This window comes from Andrographis paniculata, unplaced genomic scaffold, assembly GCF_009805555.1.
Source record: "Andrographis paniculata isolate CXL003 unplaced genomic scaffold, ASM980555v1 Contig9END, whole genome shotgun sequence".
NCBI lineage: Eukaryota > Viridiplantae > Streptophyta > Magnoliopsida > Lamiales > Acanthaceae > Andrographis > Andrographis paniculata.
In genome coordinates, this window is record NW_026137639.1 from 137,064 (window position 1) to 156,975 (window position 19,912).

The 19,912-nt window shown below is 36.7% G+C and overlaps 5 protein-coding genes across 5 annotated transcripts; 2 read left to right on the forward strand and 3 right to left on the reverse strand.

The window, feature by feature from the left end:
* Window positions 1-72: 72 nt before the first annotated feature.
* On the forward strand, window positions 73-3,370 carry LOC127244363 (uncharacterized). Its single transcript, XM_051264850.1, has 11 exons — window positions 73-139; window positions 265-844; window positions 944-1,093; window positions 1,179-1,325; window positions 1,416-1,472; window positions 1,568-1,636; window positions 1,717-1,833; window positions 1,918-2,214; window positions 2,272-2,615; window positions 2,688-3,022; window positions 3,106-3,370. The coding sequence occupies exons 1-11, from the start codon at window positions 98-100 to the stop codon at window positions 3,368-3,370; spliced, it is 2,403 nt and encodes an 800-aa protein (XP_051120807.1). The 5' UTR covers window positions 73-97.
* Window positions 3,371-6,266: 2,896 nt separating this feature from the next.
* LOC127244143 (type IV inositol polyphosphate 5-phosphatase 7-like) lies at window positions 6,267-9,904 on the forward strand. The gene is made up of 11 exons (XM_051264507.1): window positions 6,267-6,740; window positions 6,839-6,926; window positions 7,163-7,234; window positions 7,327-7,387; window positions 7,478-7,582; window positions 7,664-8,288; window positions 8,368-8,561; window positions 8,640-8,748; window positions 8,837-8,985; window positions 9,059-9,397; window positions 9,519-9,904. Exons 1-10 carry the CDS (start codon window positions 6,711-6,713, stop codon window positions 9,261-9,263), a joined length of 1,638 nt encoding a protein of 545 aa, XP_051120464.1. The 5' UTR covers window positions 6,267-6,710; the 3' UTR covers window positions 9,264-9,397; window positions 9,519-9,904.
* Window positions 9,905-11,334: 1,430 nt separating this feature from the next.
* LOC127244144 (vicilin Cor a 11.0101-like) lies at window positions 11,335-13,238 on the reverse strand. Its single transcript, XM_051264508.1, has 4 exons — window positions 12,729-13,238; window positions 12,395-12,651; window positions 11,754-12,303; window positions 11,335-11,651 (listed from the first exon to the last, which is right to left on the reverse strand). Exons 1-4 carry the CDS (start codon window positions 13,189-13,191, stop codon window positions 11,488-11,490), a joined length of 1,434 nt encoding a protein of 477 aa, XP_051120465.1. The 5' UTR covers window positions 13,192-13,238; the 3' UTR covers window positions 11,335-11,487.
* A 118-nt stretch (window positions 13,239-13,356) lies between these two features.
* On the reverse strand, window positions 13,357-17,636 carry LOC127244145 (non-specific lipid transfer protein GPI-anchored 16-like). The gene is made up of 6 exons (XM_051264509.1): window positions 17,473-17,636; window positions 15,618-17,350; window positions 14,376-15,537; window positions 14,259-14,285; window positions 14,007-14,153; window positions 13,357-13,902 (listed from the first exon to the last, which is right to left on the reverse strand). Exons 3-6 carry the CDS (start codon window positions 14,710-14,712, stop codon window positions 13,685-13,687), a joined length of 729 nt encoding a protein of 242 aa, XP_051120466.1. The 5' UTR covers window positions 14,713-15,537; window positions 15,618-17,350; window positions 17,473-17,636; the 3' UTR covers window positions 13,357-13,684.
* On the reverse strand, window positions 16,467-17,081 carry LOC127244165 (uncharacterized). Its single transcript, XM_051264565.1, has one exon. It carries the CDS (start codon window positions 17,079-17,081, stop codon window positions 16,467-16,469), a length of 615 nt encoding a protein of 204 aa, XP_051120522.1.
* Window positions 17,637-19,912: the final 2,276 nt, after the last annotated feature.

The window sequence follows — 19,912 nt, forward strand, 5'->3', positions numbered from 1 at the left end:
CTTCACGTTTTCATTTGTGAATTTCTAATGTATTGTTGATTCCTTCCTGTTGTTGTTCCTCCATTAATAAAGTCGTGATCGTTTTTATTTTCGAGGAATGAAGAACAACTTTAATGGCGTTCATCATCTTTTTAGTTTGGTAAGCATTTAAGCAAGAGATAGAATAATAATAATCACTTTAGCCTTTTGTGTCCAGCACTCCTTCGATTAAGTAGCTGTGCTCTTATCTTCGATCATCTCTGTTTGTTTGATCATTTTCTGCAGCAAATAGAAAAGAAAATGAAACCTTCTGCAACAATAGATCTTCCATCAATGGCAGAAATCAGCAGTGAAATGGAACACTCTGCATCAGATCATCACTTAATGGTGGCAGCAATCACCAAAGAGCTGTTCAGCAATGCAATGAATGGGAACTGGGAAAAAGTAGTCAAGCTATACGAAACGGAGCAGGTGGCTCGACAACTCAAGATCACGAAATCAGGAGACACAGCAATACATGTAGCCATCGGCGACAACCAAGAAGACATAGTCGAGAAGCTTGTTACATATGTGAGCTCTGCAGACCTGGAAATTGAGAATGAGCTAGGCAACACACCTCTTCATCAGGCAGCCACTCTGGGGAATGTCAAGATGTGCGAATGCATTGCGAAGAAAAACCGCGATGTCATTGGCAAACTCAACGGCGACAACGAAACTCCATTTTTTCTTGCTGTTCTTCACGGCAAAAAGGGAGCTTTTCTCTGCCTGCACTCACTCTGTAAAAAGGAGGATGCTTATCGATACTGTCGAAGGAAAAACGATGGATACACCATTCTACACGCCGCCATCACCGGAGAATATTTTGGTTACAGACACTCTCCATGTTTTCAAGATCAGTGTTTTTTTGCTTATTGCAGATTGTTGAAACTCTGTCTTTGTTCTTGTTTCTGAATTTTGTCGACAGAAATAGCATTTGAAATCATCAATCACTACGATTATCTCATAGACTCGCTTAATGTCGAAGGATTTTCGCCACTGCATCTGCTTGCCAACAAGCCCAGTGCCTTCAAAAGTGGGAGTCATGTTAGTGGTTTTCAGAAACTTATCTATCATTGTGAGTATGAGCAACCTCTTCATCTCATCAGACAGTGTAAAGTCATATTCGATTTTATTCTAAATATGATCTTCTTTGGAGGAAGGCATCTTTGTGGATGAGCTCCAGCACCATTCCAACCACCATATTCTGTCGAAAGACCTTGAGTATGATCCGAAAGCACACTATCCAGAGAACTACCATACCTGTGTAGCCTTGATTTCTTTCCTGAGGACTATAGGAAGGGTGTTATGTAAGTATGGAATACCTCTTCGCCTTAAATGCAGGAATTTGTATCGAATTACATGATACATCCTTTTGTGTTTCCGCAAATGTCGTGCAGTGGGCAAGAGCAGCCGGCCATCGGATACAGAGAATCCAAAGACTGTCCCTACTCAAGGTGGATACTATTCTTTCTGTTTGATGTCCCGATTCTTCGATTTCACATTCGGATGATGAATTAAGTGTTGCAGCTTGGCTAATTTTCTCTTCCAGTTGAGTCAAGTAACCATGTCGAGAAACAGCAAGGAGATGTAATGGGACAGCAATATGACAGTGAAATAGGTGCATAGAGTTTGCTTATCGCTTTTTAGATTATATGTACATTTATATATGTTGTAAGAAATTACAGGGCTTGTCTTCAGAAAGAAAATTGAAGATATTCAGAGCTCAGGGACATCAGCTCTTCCCGGAGAATTATCGAACATGCTTCGATGGTCTCAAGCTTTTCTCCAAAACAATGATGATACTTCTTGGCTTCGGTAAGTCTGCTTAACCAGGAGTAGCTATTTGTGATATGAAAAAGAACGTTTCTTGTAGTTCAAATATGTGTATATATGTTTCAGGAACAATTGTAATACAAAAGCTTAGGGAGAAGAAGCAGAAGCACATATGGTCTGTCCAGATAATGCGAAAACTGCTCGAGAAAGCTTCTTTATATGAATACGAAGACAATGGGCGAAGACCGCCTCATTTATCGACTATGCAGGATGGAACTACTCCGTATTCGTTCTTCGAAGGCGGAGATGTTGTCTTCAGTCATGACAGCTTGCTCGATCCCTTCGGACATGACGATCATTCGTATCCGCCTTCTGCAATTGATCGTCAAGAAGCTAACCAGAATAAGGCAGCCGATGGAAATGGTACTTTCTTTAGCACTTAAAAGTCTAAACTTGAAATTAATACATCGACTTTTGCAGGGGATTCCGAGAAAGCATTGGAAATGGCGAAGAAGGAGACGCCGATACTCATTGCAGCGAAGAACGGCGTGATGGAAATGGTGAAAATGATACTCGAACTATTCCCGGTGGCCATCCACGACATGGATGACGACAAGAAGAACATCGTGCTGCTCGCAGTCGAAAACCGGCAGCCTGCGGTGTACCAGTACTTAGTGAAGCATAGAATGAAGGAGACGATATTTCGAAAGACGGACAAAAATGGCAACAGCGCTTTGCATCTTGCCGCGATGCTTGGCGATCATCGACCCTGGCGCATCCCCGGAGCTGCCCTGCAGATGCAATGGGAGATTAAGTGGTACAAGGTATAAGTTAGATGATTGTATCACCTAAAAGTTTAAGCTTCAAGGATACGCATCATTAATTTATTTTATCAGTTTGTGAAAGACTCCATGGCGCTGCACTTCTTCGTGCGGTACAACAAGGCGGGCTTAACGCCGCGGCACATATTCACGAAAGACCATGAAGGTTTAGTGAGAGACGGCGGCGAGTGGCTGACAAACACCTCGCAGTCGTGCTCGGTGGTGGCTGCGCTCATCGCCACCGTGGCGTTCGCCACGTCCGCCACTGTCCCCGGCGGCGTCGACCAGGAAAGCGGCGTCCCTATTCTGGAAAGCCAGCCGGCTTTCGGCGTCTTCGCCATCACCTCCCTCATCGCCCTCTGCTTCTCCGTCACGTCGCTCGTCATGTTCCTGTCCATCCTCACTTCCAGGCATATATATATATATATACACCATTGATCCCTGAAAGCTTAAAAGTTTTTCCAAGATAAGTAATTAATGCAGTGCAGTGCAGGTACCAGGAGAAAGACTTCGGGAAGAGCCTGCCGAGGAAGCTTCTGGTGGGGATGTCGTCGCTGTTTGTTTCCATAGCGTCGATGTTGGTGTCGTTCTGCGCGGGACACTTCTTCGTCCTGAAACAGAAGCTGCAATACGTGGCGTTTCCGGTGTACGCCATAACTTGCTTGCCGGTCACATTTTTCGCCATTCTGCAATTCCCGCTGTATTTTGATCTTGTCATGGCTACTCTCACTAAGGTACCTCGCAGGAGCTTCAGGTAATTAAAGCAATTAACAAATCAATTCGATCTGTTTGTTGTGGTGAGAGATTTGATGTTTGAATGAATTGCATTTGGTGTGTGTTTCTTTTTGCCTCTTCGTCTTCTTCAACTTGCCATTAATTTTCTGGTTCGCAGAGTTGAACGATACTTCTTCTATCATTATTATCATCTATGAATGATGCATGCTATCAATGGTGTGGTTTGTATTTCTCAATCTTGATTTTTCTTGCATTAAACATCGTTTCGGACATTTATTCCAATTGTTGTTTCCTGGACACATTATTAATTATGAATGCATGCATTTGATCCACTATTGTGGTCCTCAATTAATTTACAATTTAGAGTGTGAAATTAAAATTGAAATTATTAATGATGTTGGTGTTAATTCGTTTCTCCTTTTAAGCTATGCATTATTTTTAACCAGATTGACTCAACTAATTATCCTTAAAACCTACAGACTTATTTGATTAAACCTTAGGGTTGTTTGTTTGCTTTTGTTATTTATCATCTATATTTTTGCTATTCAATTTTAATTTTAAATTCACATTTCCATGATTATTTTCATTCATTATATTAAGTTATATATAAAAAAAAAAACATACACCCGTCCGTTTTATATATACACGTAGTTGTTACTAGTGGAAAGCATTGAAAATTTGAATTCATAAAACTAATATTTGTTTGTATTCATATGGTCATTGTGAATGTGTTCAAATTTTTGTGACATGAGTTTGTTTAGTGTATACATTCTTTTTAATAAACAATATATATATTACTCTTTTTGTTTTGTAAAAATATACTACCTCTGTCCGTGCATAAATATAATTAGTAGATAATTAAAAATATATTAGTAAAATCAATTAATTAGTAGATAATTAAAAATGTATTAGTAAAATCAATTAACTTATAATATAAATTATTATAGATTAAAATTAAGATAACTAATTAGTTTAATTAAAATCATAAAAAATTAAATTAAAAAAAGATTAAAATAGATTGGAAAGTGATTGGGACGGACAAAAACATCATGGATATTGTAAGTGGAACGGATGGAGTATCTACTGTATTAGTATGTAAAATATGCTCATGTCATATTTAATAAAAATATATGTATGATATTTTTAATTTTATTTATTTATTTTATAAATATCATATGTTTTTTATAAATATTTTAGTTTTATCCAAAAATTATATTATTAATTCTATAAAGTTTCAATTCTACCCTTATAAAACTTCATGTTTAAATTTTTTTAATATTATGTTATAAGACAAAAAGAATAATTTTTTTATAAAGTATCAAATAATTATTTTTTTTTTAAAAAAAAAAAAGAACTGAACAAAACACATTTATTACAACAAATATATAACATAACTATGGAATAACATATTTTATCAAAGGAAATGTTGTGCTTGAATTTTATTTTTCGTGTTTAAATTAATCATTAAATGATATGATATTTATTAACAATTAAACAAAGAAGATGAACGAGATTTGTCTTAGAGATAAATTGAAAATGCATTATACATTCATTCACTAGTCCTATAAAAAAATGTCACAAAAACATTAACATGCACACCTCAAACCTTACCATAACTTGCAACAAATATTTTTATCGATTCATCAAGTCTCTCAATATATATATATATATATATATAATCAATTATAAAATAAGGAAAATACAGAACCATTGATATATATATATAAATAATAAATGGTAGTATAATTTTAAGTTAGTCAAAGCAAAGGCCCAAAATAATTAATTACTACTCGGCGGTTTGTTTGCTGTAATGTCCGATCCAGCCTGTTTACAAATAATTAAATAATTGACACTAAATTCAAGCAATTAATTATGATCAGTACAGATGTCATATTAAGGATATAGTGTCCGATCATGACACCCATACTTGCTAAACCACAATATCTAATACATATAAATATATATATATTAAAAAGAAAAAAAAAAAGTGGGTATTATATATATTGGATCATGCTTTGAGCTTTTATATTTGAGGAATGTTGATAAAAATATCACTTTCTTCTTCCTTAAAAGGGTGAAACCATCCAACAAAATAAATAATTTTGAGAGCCCCACATCAAAGCCTTTCTTTCTTGCCAGGTTTTCAAATTAACTAAAGAATTTCCAACACTCAATATAACTCATCACTTCAATTAAATCCATAAATCCATTCCATACCAACATTATTATTTAATTTCTTTTTTCAGTTTTATATGAAAAAAGAGAGGGACTGTGTGGCCTCCCATTTTCTTGCACAACGTATCTTTCTCTCTCTCTCTCTCTCTCTCTCTTGCTTTTTCATTTTTCTAAATTTCTTGTTCAAATACACAGAATATATGGATGGAGAGTATATTATTGAGACGAAAATGATATGATGGATGGTTGGAATCTTTGATTAGTGATTGTGATATGATTCTTTTTCTGTTTAACTGATCAACGAACGAATGAATGAATGTCAACTTGATGATATTAGTTGAATTTAATAATAGTATATATAATATAATCATCAACCAAAAATCTCTACTAATTTATGGTAATGATAATTTATCCAACCCCTCCAATAATTAGTCTATCCTAATGAAGTTAATGATTCGCCACCAAATAAAAATAGAATGGAAGAAAGAAAATGAAAGAATACCAACCAACCCTCAAAATCGAATTAATGAATGAATGAATACCATTTCTTGTTCTTACCCTCTAATCGGCCGTACAAGATCGATTGATTAATGAACCCCAGACCAGACCAGGGCCCTGGCCAGCTGCTCTTTATCTTCACCTTGGGTGGGGGTCCGGTTTGAATAGCGACCCAGTTCGGGTGGGGTAGCGTAGGGTGGGGAGGGGGGGTCAACTCAAGGGCCCCTTCATTTTTGGGGCAATAGAATTAGCTTAGCTACCATTATGAAGCCCTTCTCCATTACATACAAGCATCCACACCCGTCGTTATGCAAAAGAATTCCTCCTTTGTGTGTGTGTGTGTTTCAGCTTATTTTCCCCCAAACCGCCATTGTGATTGATGCATTATTGTTGCTATTGCTTTCCCTAGTTTGATCTGTAGTATGCATTTCTGGGCTGAGCTGTTTCTACTTTCATAATCCTTTCGCTCTTTCCTTTCTTTTCTTGTTTTAGTTATTGGGGAATTTTGATTAATAAATATATATATGTGTGTGTATGTATTGTGTGCTTCTTCTTTCCACTGACTAAGCACCGTATTCTGATCCAGTTAACCCTAGTTCTTGATTTTTGTTGTAATTTAGACTTTTGTCTTGGACATTTTTAAAATATTTTAAAAAGTTTCCATATCTTTGTGTATGAAGTGGTGTAACAATGAGAGATGTAAACTCGAAGAAAAGCAAGGTTTGTATGATTTCTCCAAGAAATTTGGGAATAAGGAAGGCATTCATCAGGTTTTCTGGGCTGTGTTTGATTTCTGATCTCTGTGTTTCTTGATGAAGCTTTCATGGACCAAAACTCTGGTCAAGAAATGGCGGAATCTCCAGGGCAAAGCTGTGAACTTTCATGCTGATAACATCATTTTCGAAGGTAATAACAGTTTGATCTCTAATGAAAATGGGATTGAGTGGGAAATCTGGATTTAAGCATAAGTTCCTCAGGAGTCTCCCAATTAGCATTTGCCTGTGTTTGATTTGCTGAGATCTCTTGAAGTCTCCCCCAATTTAAGCACAAGTTCATATAATCAATCATCTCTCTAAAGCTGTAATTTCTTGGTTCAATCAATTAGGGCACACACTCACTTTCGATTCATTTACCTTGTTCAGATGTTGCTGCAGAATGGAGCAACAGTTTCTCATGCACTGTCAAGAAAAACAACATATGTTCAGAACCAAACAGTAAATCTTTTTCATCTTTTGAACAGCACTGGTATTCTATTCCTCATCAAACTGGAATTACCAATACCAATTATTAGTAACTGATTTAACAGGGAGATTGAATCGAAAGATTGATCTTGATGCCTCCCCAATCACTGATGTGCACAACTATAGGTGACTTGCCTTTTCACTCTTTTATGAACTCACTGAACTTTGCCAAGCCCCTGAATCCATCCATAATTTTCTTCATTTTATTTGAGATAGGATCTTTGTATCGACGTGGAATGTGGCCGGAAAGTCACCTCCGAGTTACTTAAATCTGGAAGAATGGCTACACAGTGCACCGGCTGCTGACATTTATGTTCTAGGGTGAATTGATTAATCGAACATCATCGCCGTACTTTTAACTCCTGAATAAGGATTGATGTTAAACAATTTGTTGTTCTTCAGGTTTCAAGAAATCGTTCCTTTAAATGCTGGTAATGTTTTGGGAACTGAAGACAATGGCCCTGCTAGAAAATGGCAAGCTCTCGTCCAGAAAACGCTCAACAGCCTCCCCGGCAGCAGTTGCTCCGTACCATCTCTGATTCCCAATCCTATCGTCGATCTTGTTGTTGATTTTGATGGATTGAATAGGGGAAAGGGCTCGTCTTTCTCCCACCGTAGCTCGTTTCAGTCGATCAGCCGCAGCATGAGATTCATGGGGAGTCATGTTTCGAATCCCCCGCCCAATCTTGATCATCGATTCAGCGTGTGCGATCAAATGATGTATGGATATAATTATAGACCGAGCGATTATTGTGATCCGGACTCGAGGTGGACTGGTTCGTCCGACGATGAAGATGGATCGAATCCATCTCCTTACATGCAACACTCCCCTGTTTCCCACTACGGTCCTGCCTTGATCGATGATGGAGACAGACCTCCCGAGCAGTCGAGGTATTTTCTATTCGCGAGCAAACAGATGGTGGGGCTTTTCCTCATGGTGTGGATCAAGACTGATCTAAGAGACGACGTGCGCAATCTAAAGGTATCCTGTGTCGGTAGAGGCTTGATGGGCTATCTCGGGAACAAGGTGCAAAGTCAACATATTTTACTTGAATACGAATTTAGAACATCGAGAAACCGGTATCTTATAATGTGAAGGATTTCAGGGTTCGATTTCGATAAGCATGTCATTGCACCGGACGAGTTTTTGCTTCGTGTGTAGCCATTTAACCTCCGGGGAGAAAGACGGGGACGAGCTGCGGAGGAACTCCGACGTCATGGAAATCTTGAAGAAAACACGGTTCCCACAAGTCCACGAAGACGCAAACGATAACTCCCCTCAAACAATCCTTGACCATGAGTACATTCATCATCTCTTTACACATTCTTTTAATTTTCGTTTTCATGTCAAAAAATTAAATTTGTGTTTTTCGTGCAGTCGAATCATCTGGCTCGGGGACTTGAATTACAGAATCACGCTTGCTTATCGATACGCGAAGGCTCTTGTCGAGATGCGCAACTGGAGAGCTTTGTTGGAGAATGATCAGGCAAGCGAAAAAAAATATTAAATTAAATTAAACTTCGATCATTGATCGCGATCTATCTTTCGACTAATGTTTTAACCGTTTCGAACAGCTTCGAACGGAACAGAGTCAGGGCCGTGTTTTTGTAGGTTGGAACGAAGGGAAAATATACTTCCCGCCGACTTACAAGTACTCGAATAATTCAGACAGATATGCGGGGGAGAACATAAACCCGAAAGAGAAACGTCGAACCCCTGCATGGTAGGGCTAAAAAGTTAGCTTACAATTAACATGATATTGTCGTATTCACTCGACAATTTGGCTGTTGATGAAGGTGTGACCGTATACTGTGGCGCGGATATGGTCTCCGACAGCTGTTGTACGTTAGGGGAGAGTCGAGGTTCTCAGACCATAGACCGGTGTACAGTGTGTTCGTCGCTGAAGTCGAGTCCAACTGCAGCCATGTTAAGAAAATCGTGAATCATTCGAGTTCCCGTGTCGAGGCTGAAGAGCTGCTCGTGCTGCCGTACCTGCAGTAAACTTCCATTTTCGAGATTAAGTTACAATGCAGAGATTCTGATTTGTTCCGGGAGGGGATCCTCTTCGCTGTCGAACAGGACTTTGAAGACGAGAAGTGGAGATCGAAAGACACTGGAGATGGATACGGTTTAAGGTAGAGGACAGGGGAGCCTCGCATTTGAGCTTTACTTGTTTCTAACAATGGCTAATTATAGATTTGTTGAAAGAATGTGAATGAATTCGTCTGAAGCTCAATTTGGTTTAATTTTTTGCAGGTTATGTCATCAACAAGATTGGAGATGACAATGTTAACGAGGTTGGTAATAAAATCATGCTATGATTGATTGATTGATTGATTGTTCTTGCTCAATCAAGAAACAGTGAATGGACAAGTCGAGCTTTGAACAATATTTTCATTGTGACGATGGTGGGGTTCAGAAAGTGAGGAAGAAGATGGATAAGGCATTTTTATATAATGTGATGTGCATTAATTAATATTTAATTCTTTTATTCTTTGTTGTAGTTAGACTGGCACAGAGGGTCGGATTTGTGATCAAGAAATTTATTATTTACCTACTTTTAATTCGATGCCCACTTAATGTTTTCTTTTTTGTAATTTAATGTATTATTGAGTATTAATAGCAATGAAAAGGTTATGAATTTACATAATAATATTATTACATACAACATGAGTCGAGTCGATGTGGATGGATTTAAATATTATGGACCACCAGATGATGCAGCACGTGGCCTTGAAAGAGAAAGCTATCATCAATGAGAAATCAACAAACAAGACATACATGGTTTATGTTTACTTTACTTGGGTATATTGCAAATCACTTTAACAGAATTTATTAATAATATTTATTTTTTAAAAAAAATAGTAGGAGTATTATATTTGTACGTAAAATGTGTTTTGGAAGTCATTTTCATAGGTGGCCTTAAATTCTGTGATAAAGGTTTGTCATAGCCATAGCCCACCCACTTAACAATCTTTTCACTTTCATTCAATTAATTATTGACTGCTACCTATCATCAATTCTTTTCCCATAATACAAAGTCTTAGTGTCGTACATACCACTTGATTCAAGTATACTACAGTATTAATTACTGTTAAAGATTCTTATAGTTCATTTGTCACTTTATTTAAATATTAAAAAAATTATACTCTCTCCGTCACAATCAAAATGATACTTTACTTAAGGATACGGTATTTTATGTAGTGTAGATTAGTAAGTTATTAATAATAAATTATGATATTATTTTTATATGAGTAGTTTTGTTGGCATTTTAAATATATTTAGCATTATATATCAATAAAATATATAGAATATAAATATAGAATAAAATTTTATAGAATACAAATAAATAAATAAATTTTATTTATTTATAATTAACTTAAAACTAATTTATTTAAAAATAAAAAATTTTAAATATAGATAAAAATATTTATTTATTGAAGAGATAAAAATAAAAGAATTTGAGTGGATCTAAGTATAAAGTTAAAAATTTAATTAAATTAATTTATATTTGTTAAATATATTTAAATAAATAATTAATTTACCACTAATTTTATTAAAAATAAGAAGTTTTAAATATAGATAAAAATATTTATTTATTAAAGAAAAATATAAAATAAAAGAATTTTGAGTGGATCTACGTATAAAGTTAAAAATTTAATTAAATTAATTTATATTTGTTAAATATATTTAAATAAATAATTAATTTACCACTAATTTTATTAAAAATAAAAAGTTTTAAATATAGATAAAAATATTTATTTATTAAAAAAAATATAAATAAAAGAATTTCGAGTGGATCTACGTATAAAATTAAAAAATTAATTTATTAAATATATTTAAAATAAATAAATTTATTAAAAATAAAAAATTATACGGACAAAAAAAAGAAAAATGGGCCATGAGTCGCGAGGACGGAGGGAGTATTTGATTGGACTGCCTTTTGGACCTTTTGGATTGATTTTCACTAATTAAATGGGTCACACATATTATGGGCCTAATGTTAGCCCAATTAAAGAAATAGCTACATTACTGGATTGGACCAAATAATATGGGCTTTTTGGGCCAAATATTGCTCTTTTGGAATCAGCTGTTTTATTTATGTTAGCAGTGCTTGCCATCGTCTTACGTAATTACATCTCAGACAGACCGTACATCGTACATATCCTCCTCGGGATTTTATTAAGTATAATATACGGATACGGATTCGTATTCGCATCACGCATCACGCATCGGCAAGGAGGTCCTGGCGCTGCTGACGCCACTGGGGTCCCGGAAAGAAGTACTCCTCTTGTTGGTTGTTAAACACCTCGTCCACTTCCTGAGCCGGGACTCCGAAGGCCAGCTCCTTCGCCGTCTCCTCCAATTGCTTCATCACATTCCTTTTTCCTGCAACATCAGAAATCATGAAATCTCATCAATGGCGGCGCTTCGGACATGGCTTACGAGTCCGATCGGCGTATAAGGATGTTTAAAAGAATTACTAATTACCTGCAAGAAGATGACTCTCATTGTCCTCGGCGTTAACTTCAAAGCAAAGCAACTGCAGATTCCGATTGTTGGAAGCCACCGCCACGAAAGGATGACCCGCCGGAACCACCACCACCGTGCCGCGCCTCAACCGCGCGCCGACGCGCTGGTAGCTCGGGAGCTGCGATTCACGGCGGCTCTCCTTGGATACATGAGGACACGCCATTTCGAAGTGGCCCTCGCCGTCGATCACGACGCTGATCTTCGTAAGCTTGGAATTATAGTTCATAGCCGACATTCCACCCTGGGTGATATTCGCCAGCGAAACGGCGACGTTTAGATCTCGCAGAGGTTTGTATTCGCTGGAGTCCACCTCGTACAGCTGTCCGTACTTGTTATCGTGTTTAGGACCTTCCTCGTAGATGTTGACGGCGCCCTTCGACTCGCCGCCGAACGGCCAAATTCCGCCCTCCTTGTGGCGGCTCATCGACCGGATTTGATCCTCCGTCGCCTTCAAGAAGGCTCCTTGTTTCTGCTGCCCGAAAAGCTTATCCAGTCGTTCCTTCCTCGTCTGGATATATGAGATCAGAAATTCAGAATACGATTAATTGGGGGCATAATTAACGTTAATTAATTCGAATATTCGACTGAAGAGCGCGCACGTTGAAAGTAGCTTCGAGAATCTCGTCGCTGAATGCGTTGTAAAAGGATTGAGGATTTTCGCCGGCGGCGCCGAAGAACGCCTGGAAATGGCCTGGAATGGAGACGGGTATTGCAAGCTTTACGAGGACGAGCTTTTCATTGTTGTCCCTGTTGACCAAATACGTCGTCGTTCCGGCCCTGATTCTGAACACGTCGCCTTCTTTGATGTTGAAGCTCTCCCTCCTGTTTTGTCTCACCAGACTCGCACTTCCCTTTCCTGATGAAATTAAATTAAATACATAAATACCAACAAAAAATATTCAGATATATAATAAATATTATTATTATTATTACCATTGGCGACGAAGATGACGACGTCGGCGTCCCAATGATTGGGCACGACGAAAGTCCGCGGCTCTGCTTCCACAATCACGACTCTGTAATTCTCAACGCCTCTGAGGAGCTTCCAACCCGACCCTTCCGTGAATTTCCGGAGGACCCGAACCCGTCCGTGTCGGGTCTGGATATCAGTGCCGAAGTGTCGATCCTCATACACGTACGGGTTCTGCTTATCCTCCACCTCACGTTCTCCGGCGTCTCCCCCTGGCTGCGCCTCCACCTCCTCCTGCCGCCGCCGCCGCTCCTCGCAGCGGTCCTCGCAGATCCGCCGGGCCTCCGGGGAGCGGCGGTCGCACTTCCTCCGGCATCGCTCGAACTCCCTCTGCGGGTCGGTCTGTGAGTCATGGCCCGAAATTAGGACCGCAGAAGCGAGGAACAGTGCCGTCAGAAACAAACAAAGGCGAGTTTTGTGATGCATTTTGATTTGTGAAGCTGATCAGATGAAGAACTGTGTGTTGCTGTAATGGAGTGGAGGATTAATGAATTTATAGTGAAAAGAAGATTTAAGATCAGGATGAGATCCGGCGATGGGATCGACGATAAACGCCATGCATTATTACAAGTGTCCCCGTACGTGTCTCTGCAACGGACAGAATGTATCGCCGCGTATTAGCCCGACAGGCTGTATGTATACACAAGAAGACGACAAAACGCAGGTAGTACAAAACTGGATTGGTACAGAGAAGGCCGTACGGCGGCGGTGGCGGCGTTATTTTGGAGATAAATCAAAATATTTCATTTCTTTTTTTTTTATGAATTTCTTTTGCAAGTTGCAGGATTTGAGGACTGTCTGTTTATATATGTAATGAGTAATAAGCAGTATCTATCAATTCCCGTGTGAGTAATTAATTGTGTATTAAGCATTATATTCGAAATAAGGAAAAGGACAAATACAAGTGTTTGGGGGGTTCTCAGTAGTAGTTGGCAGCCGCCGCAAGGATTCCTGCACAAAATAATACTGTTACAGAAAGAGATGGAAATGAGGATGACGATGACGATGATTGGGGATTGAACACTGGTCTGATTCCTGGATTTGCACTTGGTCCTAATGCAAATTTAGGAGGCGGCGCTAATGCTGCTGCACCGGAACTACTTTCAACCGGCGGCGGAGCTGCCATTGTTTTAGATGCTAAAACAAACAAAACAAAACATATGATAGATGATATTATATTAAATTCAAAACATTGTATCATACTATCATTAATTATTGTGTTGTCTATATGTCTTCCATACCTTTTGGGCCATGTCTTCTACGTGCTGGAACTGGAGCTGGAGCTGGAGTCGGAGTCAGACCATGACTATGATTATGACTCCGAGGAGCCGGAGGTTGTGCTGCTGGAGCCGGAGCCGGAGCTGAAGTTGGTCCGAACAAGACAGGACCTGTCCGTACACTAGATCAATTATAATTTTCAAATAATCCAATGTAACAGTAAACTAATTTATAATGACTCTGAATTTACATAAACAAACACACTGCAGACATACCTGGCGGAGGCAATGGCACACCAGTGGCTGCAGAAACACAAAATTCCAAACCAAGTTATATAGTGCATACATATATATATATGATTGAGTTATTTGAACAAAGTTCTTTAAACTTACCTTTACACTGCAAGGGCACAGAGCTCTTGCACGCTCTCGGAAGCGTAAGCGCCATGCTGGAATTCACAAATGGGATCGAGACAGGAACATTTCCGGTCACTATTAGGCAGGCGCAGTCAATGTTGTCCCTCATCAGCGACTTGAGCGAGCTGCAGCAATCCTCGGTGGGGGATGAACCGCTGCCGCTGCTGCCGGTGACAAAATTCAAGCATGGTGTGAAGCTGGTGATCACTGAACTTGTACATGCAGTTGTGATCTGTGCTCCTGCTTGAAAAATCGACAATGCCAGTGGTAAAAGAAACAAGATTAAGGCAGCATTTGGTGATGAAGTTGCCATAGCCTTCTTTCTCTACTGAATTTGAAGATTTCCTCTGAACTGAACAAAATTTAAATTCTTGAAGCTGAGGGATGGCATGTGTGTTATAAAGTGAGTGAAGTTTATTCAGTGTGGGAAGAAAGCTAAGTAGATTTGAAATGAATTTGTGGAGCTCAACTACTTTTGACCATTTTGGAAGTTCTTTTGTTTGGTTTCCTATCTTCAGTCAACTTCCAAACAAATTCTAGACTCTTCCTGATATTAATTTCACATTAGCATTAGGACATCCCATTATCTTTAGGTAGGTTAGAGTCCTTGAATCATAATTCTATTTGCTCTTTCTTTCACCAGCTATAAAAATTCATACATAATCAGATCCAAACAAGTTGCTTGGCAGAAACACAAACGGGTAGGGTTTAATATCTCAATGGTATTTTTCACAATGAACAATATAGGTAACCATTTTTTATCATTATTAAAGCATCAATATCACAACATTTTAGTAGAAATACTCCAAATGATATTCATACAATGCCCAGTGATATAAAATCAAAAGTGTCTTCATAACTATGAAGCACCATGCTATTATTTTACTGCTATCATTGAAGAAAATTGAAATTAACTAACATAAGTTGAAGCACACCTTCACCTGTAGTCTTATACGATACTGGCATAAACAAAAGCTACCGATAAACATCAATGACAAAGCACCATAAAACATGACAGACTAAGTCGGTACTCTATACTTAAAAGATCGAAACAGTCGGGCATGGAATGCTACAGGGCACACCATCACCAAGAACAGGGCTGCGTCAAACCTCTTCTACCATCTACACACAGCTGTCCCTGCCAGGAGTATGAAAATTCACATTAGCATCAAGGACCATATTAAAAATGGAGTGATATATAAGATTATGAAGGATTACCTGTAAAAACCGTTGAATGATCAAGGCTCTTGGGTGATAAGATACACTATAGAGCAAGGAATTTATCAAAGCTCTTCAGTGATAAGATACACTTTAGAGCAGGAAAAACAAGGTATTCAAGACACATCAAAGTGAGATGAATGAAGGTATTTCTAATTAGAATAGACAAAGACAAACTAGAGTCTTCAAACAAGGAAAGAGCAGGAGGATTTCGTAAGAGTTCCACAACAAGAGGGGGGGGGGGGGGGGGGACACAAAAGAACTTACTGAGAGCAAAAGGATAATAGTTTCCTACATAACCCATACCATTTTTCTTATCAAAAAACAGAAAAATGGCTAATGGATAGTATCAACGTTGGTCCATTTACTGAAGAAAACAAGAGGGAAAGGGATGGAGGGAGAGGGGGAAGAAATGGTTGTGCAGGAATCAGAAAATTGATCCCTTGTTTGAGTTCAAGAAAGTGAAAGAAAATAAGGTCCAGGTCTAAGTTAAATGGCTATAGCATCGGTTGTGGAGATATGCAAACTAACAATCAAATTAAGACTCCAATATATACAAGACTAGAAACCCATGATGAGAATATATAACTGCAGAGAGAATTCAATGACAATTCATCTGTCTGAAGGGTGAATATAATAATCTGATCAGTCTGTTCAGTAATCCTTACTGTATAAACCTTCCTCCTGCAAATTCTACCTCAAGCAACCAAACCACACTCAGATCCATCACATTGTCCAACCTCCTTTAAGATCCTTAAACAAACACACAAACATTATTCAACAGACCTTATTTGTTATGTACACATTCAGCCTATAGACTTCCATATTTACATGGGACCAAGTACTCCTTCACTCGTCAATAACTTCAAGATTAAGGATTCGCCGCAGCATCGTAGTTGCATATTCAATGCTGTCAAATAGACCACTTGCTGAAGGACTGCACCCCCTTGCTGGGGAAGTAGGAGCAGATTTCGCAATGGGGGGTAGATCAATTTCAGCAACCATTTTAGGCAAATCAAGTGAAACTGTCCTCCTTGGCCGAAGAGCAAACACAGGCAAGGGCAAAGAACTTGGAGGAGGAGAAATTGAGCAAGCAGTCCCAGCCCAGCTCTCAGAGAAATGCAACTTCCCCTCCTTCTCAAAGTCCAATTTTATTGGGATAGGGCCAGCAATTCTCCTGGCATTTTGCTCCGAGCATTTTCTACTGTTATTAACAGATGATGGCGAGGTTCTGGACGAGCGAGAAGCATAGAAGCTTTTCTTAGAAACAGGTGTAGAGGCAGATTTCAAAGGTGTAGGGATTAAACCAGCTGCAGATTCGTATGTCCTACAACTATTTCCCCAAAAGTTCTTGGCCGGCGCAGATCCACATGAACCAAATTTCGTTGATCCACGTCCTCGTTTCCTACCATAATACTGATTATGATTCTGGTTCCTATGATGAGCAGCAACTAAAGTCTCCATTCTAATTACTTCAATACTTCAGCTAACCTTTACTTCTCTCCCTAAATCAGCTAAATAGCATAAACCAACTTTCACATACAATAAAACGAATTCACAACACTATAAATCCAAACAACCAGAAACCTTAAATCTCCACCATAACCACCAAATTTTCAGCAAATCAACGTTAATCTTACTAATCCCCAGCGGTATAACAAACATATGCATACAACGGCCTCTATCGACAACAACCGCCCCTTAACCCTTCAGGTCGGTCAGTTTCTTCAGATCTAAACACAATAAGAGCAAAAACAAAAACCAGATCGCAAACAATCAACCTCAAATCAAAACAAAGAACAAACAGTAGATACCGTCAAAGCTGAAACCATAAAGAATATAAACCGTTCCATACCTTATTGGCAAGGAGCTTGTAGATGGATCGGAGGCGCTTGCAAATTGTGTCGAGTAAAGTTGGTAGTGATATTCTGGGGAGAAGATATATAAATATATTCGCAATTAGTTAATTGTATAATATGGTACTCGTTTCTTGCAGTTTAATATTATTTGATTTGATACTATTAAAAATTAAAAAGATCTGCGGAACTGAAACGAACTCAGAGTTGTATTTAAATTGGGGGCATAGGAACGGCCTTACCCACATTGCCACGTTTACCATTGACTGGCCGACACCAATAAATGCAATACGGAATTTGCATTTTTGTCCTCCAGGTTACCTTAAAATATTAATGTTATCCTTTTTTTTTTTTTTACTTGATACTATATATATTAATACTATTTCTTAAAAAATAAAATCAAATATTTTTATTATAACAATTACTTTAAATGCTTTATTTTTTTATTGGATATTTTAAACCGTAGAAATTCGTATCTCCACAAATATTTGCATAAATTTTGTATAAATTGATTTTAGGAATATATGATTTTATTCACTTTTCAAATCGGACACAAATTTTAATATATAATAGCACTATATAATTTATTATCTTGATTCAATCTAAAACATTAAACAAATATATTATATATATATATTTTTTTTGGGGTTTTTATTTCAATTAAACATATTTAAGTTTGATATGAAATCAAAATTAATATTATTTTATTAGTATTATTTTTCAAATTTATTTATTTTTTCATGAATTTGTTAAATTTAATTTATTATCTCATTCAATTTTTATTCTTTATATTAATAATTAACTTTTTTAAAATATTTTTAACTATTTTTTATTTTTTAATAAAATATTTATTATTTTTAAATTGTCGAGTTGAAACTAAATGATCTAAGTATTGCCACTGGAGGGAAGTAATAATAATAGTATTGTAATATAAAATTAAATAGACAAAAATAAAATAAAATTTTACAATTCATTAAAATTTGATAAGTAAAACATATAGTAACAGATTACTTACCCTCTCTGTCACACATTGTCGTTTTTCTGTCCAACATCTCATATTATTTTTTTTTTTAAATATATATTATACATTCTAATTTTAATTTAATTTTTAAAATTTTCAATTAAATTAATTATTTATTTTAATATTAATTTATAATTATTTTAGTTAATATATTTTAAATTATTTAGTAATTGTATTTATTCTAAATTCATATCTACAATAACCCTACCTACAACATATGAGACGAGTATTATTTTTAAATAAAAATAATAAATTTAAAATATAATCTAATAAACCTGGGGTTTTGTTTGTTTAATTTATTTTTATAAACAATATTTTTCATACATTACAATTATAAAAATAAATAAAATAAATCAAAATAATCTCAGCTAATTTCAGAGCAACTGCAATGGTACAGAGAAAAAAAGTTTCATTAACTTACTTGTCTATGTAATATTCTATATTTTTATAAGTAAAGAGAGAAAAATTAAGCAACAGCTCTATTTGAGAGGAAAAAAAAAAAAAAAGCAGAAAGAGAAAGAAAGAAGATGAGAAATAAAGTAAAAAGATGAGAGAAAGAAAATAAGAATATGAAGGGAGAAAAAACGAAGAGGAGAGAGATAGAGAGAAGGAAAGTAAATGCATAGCCTGAATTGGGCTTCGCCTGCACCAAGCACGATCAATTTTTTTTCATTTTTTTTTCAATCAAAATATAAGTCATTGTATTGTATTTTTTGAAATGTCTTGAAAGAAAACTTCTAATATGACAAAAAAACTGTTTATATTAAAATCATTGCAATTGCTCTCAACCCAACCCAACATCAATCCGAATAATAAATGAGCGTGGACTATCCGACGGCTCAGGTCACCTGCCACATATGGTTCGCCTAGTGTGATTTTTTCGTCGGATCTGATTTGTACAGTATTAAGTTCGACCGTGCGTACTTTCGGATAACAACTTTTTATTCCCAAATTATAAAAAATATATATAAAAAAAATAAATAAATGAGTGTGGACTGTTTGTTACTTGCTGTAAAAATTATGACAGCTCGCTATATTTACTTATAGTAAAATAATTTATTTATTTATATTTTAATGCTATATAATAATAATTTTATAACTATTCTTTAATAAGTTCTATTACCTTTTTAATAATTTTTTTTAATAGATTTTATATATTATTTTAAAATATTTATATCTAGATAAAAATAACGTAATTTTATAAATGGAGAAAGTATTATACTATTTAATTAATTTATTTATTATTTTTGTCGAAAATATTAGAGCAATCAATCATATTGACTCCTTACAAATTTCTTGCCTTTCCGATATAAGCTTTTTAGGCGATAAATTCAAAGCTTTTTGAAGCATTTTCATCTATGGCTGACAGAGGCTTCGAGGTGATTTTAAATCAGTTAAGGGTGTGTTTGTTTGAGGGT

Coding starts and splice junctions, on each gene's coding strand:
- LOC127244363 (XM_051264850.1), top strand. CDS start 98: ATGAAGAACAACTTTAATGGCGTTCATCATCTTTTTAGTTTG. Junction 140..264: donor TTCATCATCTTTTTAGTTTG/GTAAGCATTTAA, acceptor CATTTTCTGCAG/CAAATAGAAAAGAAAATGAA. Junction 2,215..2,271: donor TAAGGCAGCCGATGGAAATG/GTACTTTCTTTA, acceptor CGACTTTTGCAG/GGGATTCCGAGAAAGCATTG.
- LOC127244143 (XM_051264507.1), top strand. CDS start 6,711: ATGAGAGATGTAAACTCGAAGAAAAGCAAG. Junction 7,583..7,663: donor GCTGACATTTATGTTCTAGG/GTGAATTGATTA, acceptor GTTGTTCTTCAG/GTTTCAAGAAATCGTTCCTT. Junction 8,562..8,639: donor CAAACAATCCTTGACCATGA/GTACATTCATCA, acceptor TTTTTCGTGCAG/TCGAATCATCTGGCTCGGGG.
- LOC127244144 (XM_051264508.1), bottom strand. CDS start 13,191: ATGCATCACAAAACTCGCCTTTGTTTGTTTCTGACGGCACTGTTCCTC. Junction 12,652..12,728: donor CGTCATCTTCGTCGCCAATG/GTAATAATAATA, acceptor TAATTTCATCAG/GAAAGGGAAGTGCGAGTCTG. Junction 12,304..12,394: donor TTCTCGAAGCTACTTTCAAC/GTGCGCGCTCTT, acceptor TCATATATCCAG/ACGAGGAAGGAACGACTGGA.
- LOC127244145 (XM_051264509.1), bottom strand. CDS start 14,712: ATGGCAACTTCATCACCAAATGCTGCCTTAATCTTGTTTCTTTTACCA. Junction 14,154..14,258: donor TGTGCCATTGCCTCCGCCAG/GTATGTCTGCAG, acceptor GTGTACGGACAG/GTCCTGTCTTGTTCGGACCA. Junction 13,903..14,006: donor TAGAAGACATGGCCCAAAAG/GTATGGAAGACA, acceptor TGTTTGTTTTAG/CATCTAAAACAATGGCAGCT.
- LOC127244165 (XM_051264565.1), bottom strand. CDS start 17,081: ATGGAGACTTTAGTTGCTGCTCATCATAGGAACCAGAATCATAATCAG.